The following is a 13,732-nucleotide window of genomic DNA, read 5'->3' as shown; positions in this document are numbered from 1 at the left end:
CATGCACCCCCTACTGGCGACCTGGCCCACAACCCAGGGATGTGCCCTGACTGGGAATTGAACTAGTGGCCCTTTAGTTCACAGGCCAACACTCAATTCACTGAGGCACACCACTCAGGGTACTATTTGTAATTCTTAATCCTCTCACCTCTTTACCCATTCCTTACAACCAAATCCCATCTGGCAACTATCAAAACTCTCTTCATATCCAAGATTGTGTTTCTGTTCTTGTTGCTTAGTGTGTTTTTTAGATTCAGTTGTTGATAGATATGTATTTATTGCAATTTTATTGTTCATAGTTTTGATACTCTTTTTCTTAAATAAGTCCCTGTAACATTTCATATAATAATGGTTTGGTGATGATGAACTCCTTTAGTTTTCTCTTGTCTGGGAAGCTCTTTATCTACCCTTGATTCTAAATGATAGCTTCTTTGGGTAGAGCAGTCTTGGCTGTAGGTCTCTGCTTTTCATGACTTTGAATATTTCTTGCCAATCCCTTCTAGCCTACAAAGTTACTTTTGAGAAATCAGCTGACAGACTTATGGGAACTCCCCTGTAGGTAACTGATATCTTTTCTTTTGCTGCTTTTAAGAGTCTATCTTTATCTTTAACCTTTGGCATTTTAATTAGGATGTGTCTTGCAGGGGGCCTCTTTGCATGCATCTTGTTTGGGACTCTCTGTGCTTCCTGGGCTTACATGTCTATTTCCTTCACCAAATTAGGGAAGTTTTTTTCACTATTTTTTTAGATGGATTTCCAATTTCCTGCTCTTTCTCTTCTCCTTCTGGCACCCCTATGATGTGAATGTTGGTATGCTTGAAGTTGCCCAGAGGTTGCTTACATTATCCTCATATTTATGGATTCCTTTTTCTTCTAATTGTTCTGATTGCTTGTTTTTGCTTCCTTATGTTCCAGCTCATTGATTTGATTGTAGACTTTATCCACTCTACTGTTGTTTCACTGTAAATTGTTCTTCATTTCAATGAGTGAATTCTTTGTTTCTGATTGGATCTTTTTTATGCTGTTGAGGTCCTCACTAATTTCCTTGAGCATCCTTATAACCAGTGTTTTGTACTCTGCCTATGATAGATTGCTTACCTGCATTTTGTTTAGTTCTTTTTCTGGAGTTTTAATCTGTTCTTTCATTTGGGCCATGGCTCTTTGTCTCTTCATTTTGGCAGCCTCCCTGTGTTTGTTTCTATGTATTACGCAGAGCTGCTGTGACTCCCTGTCTTGGTAGCATGGCCTAATGTATGATGTAGTAGGTGTCCTGTAGTGTTCAGTGTCATGGCCTCCCTTAACATCCAAGCTGTGTACTCGAGGTGTGCCATTTGTGTGTGCTGAGTACACCCTCCTCTTGTAGTTGAGCCTTGGTTGCTGTTGGCAGGTCATTGGAAGGAACTTACCCAGACCAGTCAGCTGCAAGGACTGACCACCAACCTCTGCCCTCTGTGTAGGATCAGCTGTGCAGTTGGCAGGGTGGTGATGCTCCAACATGGCTTATACCTGTCCACTGGGTGCACAGGCTCTGAGGTTTCCCAGGTGGTCTAGGCCAAGGTCAGCCCCCACCTGTGTTTTTCCCAGGGTCACCCTGCCTGGACTATAAAGCAATCTGAGATGGATGCTACTTATACTGGGCTTGGGGATTCCCAGGCAAAGCCAAGGTATGAATCTAGTCTGGCTGTGACTAGTGCCAGGCATGGCGGAGGGCACTTAACAAAAGGTATGGGTCTGGGGGCTCACTGAGGCCAGCTGCTACTTGTTTGAGAGGATTTAGGAAGTTGTGAAGCATGAGTTGTGTTCGTATGGAAAAGCTTGGGTGGGTCTATAAGTTGGGTGGGCAGAGTCTCAGGGAATCTCCAGCACAGGAAAAACCAGATTGATAGAGTCTCCAATACAGCACCTGCTGCCAAGAGGGTTCTGTGGCTCTGTGACAAGAGGGTTCAGAAAAGGGACAGTGGCCTCTGCCCAGCTTTCTCTCTGGGGGAAATCTGTCCCCCTGCACTCCCCTCTGGGCCAGATACTTTGGTTCCTCCATGTATGTCACTGGTACCTTTCAAGTGGCTACCTGGTGCTGGAGCTTGGAGTGAGTCTGAGTAGGTGAGTCCTTGTGTGGGATCATTTAAAAAAAGAATTTTATTTATTTATTTTTAGAGAGGGGGAAGGGAGGGAGAAAGAGAGGAAGAGAAATATTAATGTGTGGTTGCCTCTCATGTGCCCCCTACTGGGAACTTGGCCCGCAACCCAGTCATGTGCCCTGACTGAGAATCGAACTGGCGACCCTTTGGTTCACAAGCTGGCACTCAATCCAGTGAGCCCCACAAGCCATGACATGTGTGTGTGGGATCTTTAAGAGGAACTGCCTAACACTACAGAAGTTTCTTCTGCCAACTTATTCCCTGCTGATTTTTGCAGCCAGAAGTTATGGGGACTTATCTTCCTGGTACTGGAACCCTGGGCTGGGGGGCCTGGTGTGAGGCTGGGACTCTTTGCTCCCAAAAGATCCCTCCCAAACTTATCCATCACACATGGATTTGGGACCAACCTGTTCTGTGCCTCTGTGCCTCCTACCACCCTGGATGGATGTGATTTCTTCAATTCTGTAGTGGTCAGACTTCCATTCAACTCGATTTCTGGCAGATCTGAGTGATGGTTGTTCTATAATTTAGTTGTAATTTTGATGCCATGATGAGTGATTTATGACTGCAGTTGCCCACACTGTGTTGAGTGTTCAGTTTTTGACTAAAAACGGCATGATCCCTGTGCCCCACCCTCCATATTCACCCCATCTTGCCCCAAGCAACTTTTTTTTTGTTTCCCTGAATGAAAAAGTCTTCAAAGGGAAATGTTTTGCCAATGTGGAAGAGGTAAAACAAAAAACAGCAGAAGCTCTAAAAGGCATCATAAATACACATTTTTTAATAAATATTTTCTGGGGTTTTGGGGGGTCCTCCCTCATATGTGAAACTATATAAAATATCACCAACAAAAATACACCACTACACAGTCAAAAGTAAACAGTTAGATGGCAGCAAACTTGCAACTTAGTTGGTTATGTCATTAGTTCCAGTTCTGTGTGTGACCCTCTGAATAGTTTCCTCATCTCTAAATGGAGATAATAATTATGGCATCTTCATCATAGAATTTTTGGGTGAATTAAATAACATCCCCTTTTTGAAGCATTTAGCACAGTGAAATGACTGGAACATTGTGTATTAAGCACTCCATAATTGTTAGCTATGGATAGTAATTTCAAAATACATATTATCAGTGTATTACATTTCTAGGTCCTGTAAAAAGCCAATGAAAATAGGACACATATCCTGATCCCAAGGGTATAAGAACCAATGCCTGGAAGCTGGGCCACTTCCTACCCCATCATACCCAAAAAGTGGGGAACAATTTAGCATACCCTTTCCCAGTCCTGTTCCCCCGCTACTGCAGTCTTCTGTTCTTCTTTGTCTGAACTCCCTACTTCTGCTCCAAAAGTCTCAGATGTATATTTGATATAATACATTTAGTTCTACTTAATTTAAAATAAAGTGGTATTTTTATACTATAACTTATATTTTATATGGTAGAATTTTTATGCTGTCTACATTTTTCCTAGGTCTGGTAACAATTTTTGATGAAGTGACATTTTTTTTATCAATAGAGACCTAATTTTATAGCATTTGTCAATGTCATTTCTTTTTGTTTTCCTATTGTGAATAGTGTCTAGGTATCATAAGTTAAGTATTATTTTCTTACAGAAGCATCACTCTGAGAATAAGGGCCTTGACAAAGTGATGGAGACTCAAGCCCAAGTGGATGAACTGAAAGGAATCATGGTCAGAAACATAGGTACGTTTGATGGCATAGTCCACATGAATATGGGCAAAAATTTTGATAGATTACCAGAGGTCAAATTATTCTAGAGAGACTGAAATAGAACCTCATTATTCTTACTAATGGAAGTTAATTGTCAGCTAAGATACGGAGATTACTTACCTATGGTAGTGTCTACTGTATGAATGGTTTCTTTTTAGTACTTATGACTGGTCTATATTATAAAATTGTTGATTGACTTAGCCAGACTAATTTCCAAGACCCTTGTCAAGGAACATATATAAAGGACACATGGACAAAGCCAAAGGCGGGTAGGATCAATGGTGGGATGTGGGGGTGGGTGGGACTAGGGAGCAGTGGTTGGGGGGCAAAATGGAGACCACTGTACTTGAACAACAATAAAAAAAATTAAAAAATCCTGAGACCCTCACAATAGTTCAGCAATTTAGCATAATTTAGTCAATTTTGGCTGGAGGTATGCAGCTGATATTATCAGTAGATAACTTAAAGTATAACAATTTAACCTCCTTAGAATGTTTGTAGCTCTTGATAGACAGAAACGATTGGACCCAAAACTATTGTATTCTTCAGCAGTATGAACTGTGATATACGAGGTCTGTCCAGGAGGTATCCAGCCATGTAATATGAAAAATAGAGACATTTATTGAAGAAGATACAAGATACAAGAAACATCGTTCACAGGACAATGATGCCTCAGTCCCCTTCAAAGTAGGCACCTTGGGACTTCACACAGTTCTTCCAATTGCCATCAGCTGCCCCAAATGTGATTGATGGTCTGAAATCTCTTTCCTTTCAAAGGTGATTTCAGTTTTGGGAAAAGCAAGAAGTTGCAGGGCACCAAATCTGGGCTGTAGTGGGGCTGAGTCACCTGGGTGATTTGATGTTTTGCCAAAAAGCTCTGCATGAGATGTGATGTATGAGTAGGCATATTGTCATGATGAAACTGTCAATCACCAGTTGCCCATAGCTGTGGCCTTCTGAATCAACTGAATAGTTCTGTGGAGGAATGTTCAGGCTTAATGCAAAATTTGATGCAGATTCGTTGCTGTACTCACTTGGTCATTTTGAATGTGACAGCCACACAGTACACATGCTCATTCAATGGCATCTACTGCCCCCAGTGATTAGTACAGTGAAGTCATCATTGTTCACACATGTGTATTCCAGTCCACTCACCTTTGCTGCCAGGTCACATCAATGTCACGCAAAACATCCTCTTTATATTAACAATGGCTGGACATTTTCCGGACAGACCTCATATATAGATTTTATCAGCCCATATGTTGTCAAGAACCTGTTTAATACATTAAAATAATCCAGAGAAATTCCTAAAGTTTATTTTTAAATTGATTATTCAATGGTATTTAGATTTGGGATGATGCTAATTTTTTTTTAAAGCACTGGCTCTCACAGTTGGAGTCCTTGGACCATCAGCATCAGCATCTCCTGGCATCCTGTTAGAAATGCAACTTTTCATGTCCCACTCCAGACCTACTGAATCTGAAACTCTGGGACTAGAGCCCAGAAATCTGTGTTCTCACAAGCCCCTGGAGGATTCCAGTGCACACTTCAGTTTTTGAACCACTCTTTTAAATATATCTTTTAAGGGCAATATCTCACAGACAATCACTTCCATAAAATTGAACAAAAAGGATTTTATAATTGCTTTATAAGATAATAATTGAGACATTGTCAAATTACATAAATGTCTAGTCACTTAAAATCTTGGATTTACTATGTGAATTATTTTTTATATTAGAATAGTTAACACATTGAGAACAGGCTTTTTTAAGATTTTATTTATTTATTTTTAGAGAGGGAAGGGAGGGAGAAAGAGAGAGAGAGAGAAACATCAATGTGCAGTTGCTGGGGGTCATGGCCTGCAACCCAGGCATGTACCCTGACTGGGAATAGAACCTGCGACGCTTTGGTTCGCAGCCCATGCTCAATCCACTGAGCTACGCCAGTCAGGGCTCGAGAACAGACATTTTAAAAAATTTATTCTTGGTTTCACCATACTAAAGATTTATTGCCATTTTCTTTCCTTTAAATTTTTATCCATATGTATACATATTTGTAATCATAGTTTATATTCAGTTTCATGGAGACAGTATAATATAGTGATTAAACTTGAAGTTGTATATGCCTGAGAATAAGTCCTGGTTTCACTTCCTACTTGCTGTTACCCCTTGATCAATTCTCTTACCTCTCTGGGCTTTATTTCCGAATCTGCAAATAGTATAAAAGAGGTAATAATGTATGTAAAGCACTTTGTACAGTGGCTGGCACATAGTAAAAGCCTAATGATTGTTAGCTGTTGTTAGTCTGCTCCATGTTCATACAGTAATGGATTGAGTTATATCATAGGTTACCAATCATGTTCTTATTTTGGAGACTTTGATTCTGTACAGCAGTGGCACTCAGCGTGCTGTTTTACAACAGCTTGCAACAGATAAGGAGCTTGCTTCAGAATGTAAGTCAGTGCTGTGCTTCCTTCATCAAGAATGTCTTACTGTGAAAATCTCAGTTGGACTGAACAGTGTGTTTAGAGACTTAAAGCAGTAGTGCACTCTTAGGTAGCACTGATTTAGAGCTTTGTGTTACAGTAACAGTTGTGTTATAAATGTGTTTTGGCTATTATAGTTGTCTTATTTTCTTAAGATTAATTCTTAGGAATGGGATTAATAATCAAAAGGCAGAAACATTTGTTTGTGTGTGTCTTGGCTATTTGAAGTGATTTCCTTTCATTGGCTATTAGTTTTAATTATATGTCTAGATGCAGATGAGAGAACCTATTGAAAAAATAGTTTCCTGTTTTTCATCTTTTTTTGGTCACCAAATGTATTCATTTTGCCTGAAAGTAAAAGCAGCCAACTACTACAGTATTATTGACTGCACATTCGTAATGTTTACAGAAAATGAAACTTTTTAATCAACTGCTTTTAATGTCATATTTATTTTTAGAATAACAGAAACAGAAAATTAAAAATGTAGCACTTCTAATCATCTCCCTCTGATTTTTTAAACAGCTTTATTGAGATACAGTTCACATTCTATGCTATTAACCTATTTAAAGTATACAGTCCAGTGGTTTTTACTATCAGAGTTGTACAGCCATCACCACAATCAATTTTAGAACATTTTCATCACCACCTGGATGAAGTCCTGCACCCACTTATCGTCACTCCTCTTTTCCCCTCAAACTGCAGCCCTATGCAACAATTAACCTCCTTTCTGACTGTATAGAGTTGCCTAGTCTGGTGGCCTTTTTTTTTTATCTTTGCTTGTTTCACTTAACATAATGATTTTGAATTTCTTATTGTAGCATGTATCAGTACTTTATTCCTTGTTATGGCTGAATATTCCATTGTATTGATACATTCGCTTTATCTATTAGTTGATGGGCATTTTGATGGTTTCTACTTTTTGGTTATGAATAATGCTTCTGTGAACATTAGTATACAAGTTTTTGTGTGAGCACATGTTTTCAGTTCTCTTGGGTATATACCTAGGAGTAGAATTGCTAGGTCACATAGAAACTCCTAGTTTATCATTTTGAGTAAGATCAAACTTTCCCGAAGTGGCTGCACCATAGTACATTCCCAATAGCAATGCATGAGAATTCCAGTTTCTCCACATCTTTGCAAAAATTATGATGTCTTTTTTATTTGAACCAATTTAGTATGTGTGCAATAGTATGTTATTGTGGTTTTGATTTGTATTTCCCTGGTGACTAATGATGTTGAGCATTTTTTTATGTGTGAATTGGCCAGTTGTATATCTTTGGAGAAATGTCTATTCAAAATCCATTGTCATTTTTAAGTGGGTTGTCTTTTTATTGTTGAGGTATAAGAGTTCATTGTTTACTCTGCATACTATACTCTTATGAGACATGATTTACAAATATTTTCACACATTCTATGGGTTGTGTTTTCAATTTTTTGACAGTAATCTTTGAAGCACAGGAGTTTTTAGTTTTGATGAAGTCCAATTTATTTTTTCTTTTGTTGCTTGTTGTTTGGATGTCATATTTAAGAGACCATTGCCAAAGCCAAGGTCACAAACATTTACCTCTTTTTCTTCTAAGAGTTTTGTAATTTTAGCTATTACATTTGGTCTGTGATCTATTTTATTATTTGTGTATAAAGGAAGGGATCCAACTTAATTCTCTTAAATGTATATCCAGTTGTCCTAATACCAGTTGTTGAAAAGATTCTTATTTTCCCATTTAATGGCCTTAGTACCTTATCAAAAATTAAATTTCCATAGATGAATGGGTTTATCTGTGCTCTCAGTTTTGGCCAGTGCTGTGTTTGTCATCATGGCAGTTACCAAACTGTCATGAGTTTTGTAGATTTGTAGTTAAGTTTTAATCAGGAAGTATGAGTCTTCCAACCTTGTCCTTTTTTTAAAGATTGCTTTGGCTATTCTGAGTACCTGTCATTTCTATAAGAATTTTAAGGTAAGCTTGTGAGTTTCTGAAAACAAATAGCTAGGATTTTGATAGGGATCGTGTTGAATCTGTAGATCAGTTTGGGTAGTATTACCAGTTTTTACAATATTAAACTCTGATCCAGGAACATAAGATGCTTTTTCATCTATTGAGGTCTTCTTTTAAGTTTTTTCAACAATGTTTTGTAGTTTTCAGTGTACAAGCCTCATGTGACAAAGACTCTATGCTTGACCAAAGGTTAAACAGACTCCTCTGAACCCTCTGTTTGATAAGGGTTTATCCTTGGGCTCTGTCCTTGGCCTGCCTAAGCCAGTCTTAGCAAAGAATCCTGCTCAGTCAATCCCCTGCCCTTGCTATCTAATCACCCCTGATAGTTGATCAAGTTCCTCATCCCCTGCCTTTGATGTGTAAATGTTTGGCCTGCTTTTCCAGAGATCCTTTAGGCCAGTTCAGCAACATTCTCCTACTTTTGATTCCTTTCTTCTAGTAATTTTCCATCCACTGACCACTCCCTCATTCTGCTCATTGGCTATAAGTCCCCACTTGTCCTTTTTTTCATTATTGAGATATAATTTACATAGAAAATCCTCTGAGTTTTAGGTGTACAATATGTTGATTTGATACATTTATATATTGCAATATGACTACCACCTTAGCTTTAGGTAACATATATCACATATATTATTTTTTTGTGGTGAGAACATTTAAGATCTAGTCTCTTAGCAATTTTGAACTATGTTATACAGGATTGTTGATTATAATGTATGTGTTGTGCAGTAGATCTCCACAACTCATTCATCTTCTAGTTGCAAGTTTGTAGCCTTTAACAACATCTCCCCAACTTTTCCAGTTCCCATCCGTTGGTAACCACCATTCTACTCTCTGTTTCTACAAGTTTGGCATTTTTAGATTCCATATATAACTAATATACAATATTTCCCTTTCTCTGTCTGATTTATCTCCCTAAGCATAGTGCCCTCAGGATCCATCCATGTTGTTGCAAATGGCAGGATTTCCCTCTTTCTCGTGGCTCAATAATATTCCTGTGTGTGTGTGTGTGCGTGTGTGTGTGTGTGTATCACATTGTTATCCACTCATTCCATTGATGGACACTTGGTTGTTTACATGTCTTGGCTATTGTGGATAGTGCTGCAGTAAACATGGGAGCACAAATATCTCTTAAAAATCCTGTTTTTATTTTCTTTGGATATATACCCAGAAGTTGATTTGCTAGATCATATGGTAGTTGTATTTTTAATTGTTTGAGAAACCTGACTGAACCAATTTACATTTCCACCAACAGAGTAAAAAGGTTCCTTTCCCCCCCACATGCTTGACAACACTTGTTATGTCTTGTCTTCTAGCTGATAGCCATTGTAATAGGTATGAGTTTTGTTTCTTTTCTTTCCCCCTTCCCTTTCCCTTTTCCTTTCCCTTCCCTTCCCTTCCCCCTTTTCTTTTCTCTTTTTTTTCCCTTTTTTTCTTTTCTTTCTTTCCAGGCTAGAGGTGGTTTTATTGACTGTGCTTTGTGTCTGCAAATATCATTGCCTGCCCCTGAGCTGTGTGAGATGAGACCTGGAGAGCAGAGGGGCCCAGAGCACAAGGGAGTAGCAAGCAGTGAGGGAAACAAGGAGGGGCGTACGTGGCTTGTGGCACAAAGCCTGCACTGAACACATTCCAGCTGATCAGTCTGAGCTTAGCCTGTGATAGCCTGAAGCTACACCGCATTCCAGCTCCACCTGTAGCCTCCCTCTCCCTCCCCTCCTTGTGGTTTTAATTTGCTTGGCTCTGATGATTGTGATGTCGAGTGTCTTTGATGTACCTGTTAGTATTTTGTATGTGTTTGGAAAAATGTCTGTTCAGTTCCTCTGCCCATTTTTTTATTGGCTTGTTTGGTTTTCTGCTACTGGGTTGTACAAATTCTTTATATATTTTAGATATTAACCCCTTATCCCATATGTGGTTTGTAAATATTTTCTCCAGTTCTGTGTCATCTTTTTAGTCTGTTGATTGTTTCTTTTGCTGTTCAGAAGCTTTTTAGTTTGATGTAGTCCCACTTGTTGATTTTTGCTTTTGTTGCTTGTGCTTCTGTTGTCATATCCTAAAACAACATTGCAAATACCAACATCCAGGATCTTTTTCCCATGTTTTTTTTTTCTAGGAATTTTATGGTTTCAGGTCTGAAATTTAAGTCTTTAATCCATTTTGAGTTAATTCGTTGAGTGGTATACCACAGTAAGTTCTCATTTCATGTCATCAGTAGATTCTTGGAAACTGTTACTTGAAGAGAAACGACGTATAATGAAACCAGTTTTTACCATAGGCTATTCAATATAAACAAGAGTTAAGTTCCTACGGTATGTTTCTTGTCACAAAAGCATCACCAAACTTCGAGATAAAGACCCCAAAGACTTCTAATATTAAACTCTGAGATAAATGTAAGCTGTACATATATTTAAGAAAGATTAATGAAAACAAGTAAAGTTATTTTCCAACCCACTATTCCAGTTCAGAATTGCATGTGGTTGGAGCCTATCCTGCCAGCTCAGGGTGCAAGGCAGGAACCCACCCTGGATGAGGTGCCATTCTATTGCAGGGCCACCATCATACTGACTTCACCCACTTGTTATATTCAGAGTTGAGCTCAGTCTCTTTTTTCCCCTCTTGTGATAGTTCCCCTATGGCTATAGTCTTGAATAACATCTCCCTTGCCATTTTAACAAGTGTCAGAATAATCTCTCGAACAGTATCTCTCTTCCAACATTTTTCTTGCCTTGTTTTCAAGGATTTTATTTTTCATGCTATTGTAAATAGAGTTTTTCTCCTCCATTTTTGGATTGTTAATTACTTATATCTAGAAATACAGTAGATTTTTGTATACTGATTTTATCTTGTATAACTTTGTAGAACTTATTAATTTGTATACAACTTGTGATTGTCTGTATACGGGATCATATATTCTGAAAATAAAGATAGGTTTAATTCTTCCTTTATAATCTGGAAGCCTTTCATTTCTTTCTCCTACCCAGTTGCCCTTTCTAGAACCTCCAGTACAACATCAAATAAAAATGGCAATAGTGGACATCCTTGTCTTATTCCTGATCTTAGGGAGTCTTTCACAATTAAGTATGGTTAGCTGTGGTACTTTTATAGGTGCCCTTTATTAAGTTTAGGGAGTCCCCTTCTATTTCCTTCTTGTTAAGTGATTTTATAATGAAAAGGTGTTGGATTTTATCAAGGACTTTTTTCCATGTATTGAAATGATCAAACATGTTTGTCCTTTCTTCTGTTAACACAGTATATTACAGTAACTTGCATTTCTAAAATAAATGCCATTTCATCATGGTCTGAAATTCTTTTTTTCTTTTTAACATTTTACTTATTTAAAATTTGTTTTAAATTTATTTTGAGAGAGGGGAAGGGAGGGAGGAAGGTAGGAGAGAAATATCAATGTGTGGTTGCCTCTTGTGCGCCCCTTAATGGGGACCTGGCCTGCAATTCTTTTTATATATTGCTGGGTTCATTGTGCTAGTATTTTATTGGAGATTTTTTTTTATGTTTCTATTCATAACAGATATTGATCTGTTGTTTTCTTGTGAAGTCTTTGTCTGATTTTGATACCAAAGTAATCATGGCTTCATAGGATGAATTGAAAAATGTTCCCCCCTCTTCTATTTTTGGAGAAGTTTGTGAAAAACATAGTATTAATTCTTCTTGAAATGTTTGGTAGAATTCACATTTAAAGTCATCTGGGCCTGGGCTTTTCTTTGTGCAAAATTTAATAATTGACTCAACCTCTGTTCTGTATTTAATTTGTTGTAGATATAATTCAGATTTTCTGTTTCTTCTTGAGTCTGGTGGTTTGTGTCTTTCTTATATCTGTTTCATATAAGTTACCTAATGTATTCACATACTTTTGTTCATAGTAGTCTCTTAGAATCCTTCTAATTTATGTGAAGTTGATAGTGATTTAGTGATTTGAGTCTTTTCTCTTTTTTCTTGGTTAGTTTTTGCATATTTGTCAATTTTGTTGATCTTTTAAAAAAATCTACTTTTGGTTTTATTGATTTTTCTCTCTTTTTTTGTTCTGCATTTAATTCTTTCTGCTCTAGTGCATATTATTTCCTTTCCTTAGTTGAAGCCCCCTCAAAAGTAAATTTTTAATCTCTGCTCTTTTTCTTCTGCATGACTCACACTTTCCTGTTTGCGTTCATATCTCAATTTTTTTGTTGAAAACTGGACATTTTACATAATATATTTTAGGAACTCTGGGCACTGACTCCCAACACCCAGAGTTTGTTGCTTGCTTGTTTATTTGTTTAGTGATTCTGCTGGGCTTTATTTTTTAAGTCTTTTTCCCAGAGGGTTCAGCTTCTAATGTCACTTCTCAGAAAACCTTGGGTATGCACCCAGTCACTCTGAAACGACATGTCTCATTTTGTCTCTTGTTCTCTGTGTTATGCTTCTAGCTGGTCTGCCCCTGTTGGCATCTCACCCAGCTGTTAGCCATCACTCATTGTAGGCTAATTGCTCTATTTTTTCCAGTAGTTCCCCAGACATAAATGTCTCCAGTCTGATCTAATTAGATTTGAGTTCCCTTTGTCTTTGTGGCCAGTCTTAGATATTTGTTCTGACCTCAGGAGGATTCTTCTTAGCTGTCTCTTTCCCTGGTATTCTGTTAAATTTCTAGCTTGCCTATTGTTTAACTTGCAGTTCTCATGGAGCTACCACCCTCATCTTAATTGCCTGCCTCCAAAATCTCTATTGTTTTTGACAACACTCTTAGGCTTAAACTTCCCCATACTCTGTTCTGTTCCAAATGAAGTTTGTTAGGGAAATCTCTATTCTTTTTTTTTTTTTTAGATTTATTTATTTATTTATTTATTTATTTATTTATTTATTTTCAGAGAAAAAGAGGGAGGGAAACATCAATGTGTGGTTGCCTCCTGTGCACCCCCAACTGGGGACCTGGCCCACAACCCAGGCATGTGCCCTGACTGGGAATCGAACCAGTGACCTTTTGGTTCACAGCCCACACTCAATCCATTGAGCTATACCAGCCAGGGCAGAAATCTCTGTTCTTAAGGCCTTCTTCCCCTGTGAACTATCTCTCAGCCACTGCTCTAGAGCAATGGATAGCGACAATGAACTGCTTCTCTTTGAGTGACATGATTGCTCTACGTAAGGACTGCTGGGTAACTGTGGCCTTCTTGGCTTGCCTCTTCCAGCATGGGACTTCTGCTTGATAAGTAAGTCAGGACAAGGGCACTTGGGGCCCAGAATTCTTGGCTTGCCACCTGAGGTAAAGCTTCTGCCCTATGTGTTAGGGCTAGGGTATAGAAAGGGAGCCCCATACCTTTCAATGATGCTTTGCCTAGAATTTCTGCATCATGTAGCCTCAGATGGGATGGGTGGGACATGAAATGGTAA

General features: G+C 38.3%; 1 protein-coding gene across 2 annotated transcripts in view; it reads left to right on the top strand.

Annotated features, from left to right (window-relative positions):
• Positions 1–13,732, top strand: part of VAMP7 (vesicle associated membrane protein 7) — a 43,775-nt gene that overhangs the window by 17,318 nt on the left and 12,725 nt on the right. For both annotated transcript variants that reach the window (XM_036017076.1, XM_028522631.2), the window contains exon 5: positions 3,753–3,843. In XM_036017076.1, the coding sequence (XP_035872969.1) occupies positions 3,753–3,843 (91 nt within the window). The remainder of the gene's footprint in view (positions 1–3,752; positions 3,844–13,732) is intronic.

This window comes from Phyllostomus discolor, chromosome X, assembly GCF_004126475.2.
Source record: "Phyllostomus discolor isolate MPI-MPIP mPhyDis1 chromosome X, mPhyDis1.pri.v3, whole genome shotgun sequence".
In the NCBI taxonomy this organism is placed as follows: Eukaryota; Metazoa; Chordata; class Mammalia; order Chiroptera; family Phyllostomidae; genus Phyllostomus; species Phyllostomus discolor.
The sequence above is the reverse complement of the archived record's forward strand: the minus strand, read 5'-3'. Positions and strand labels throughout refer to the sequence as shown.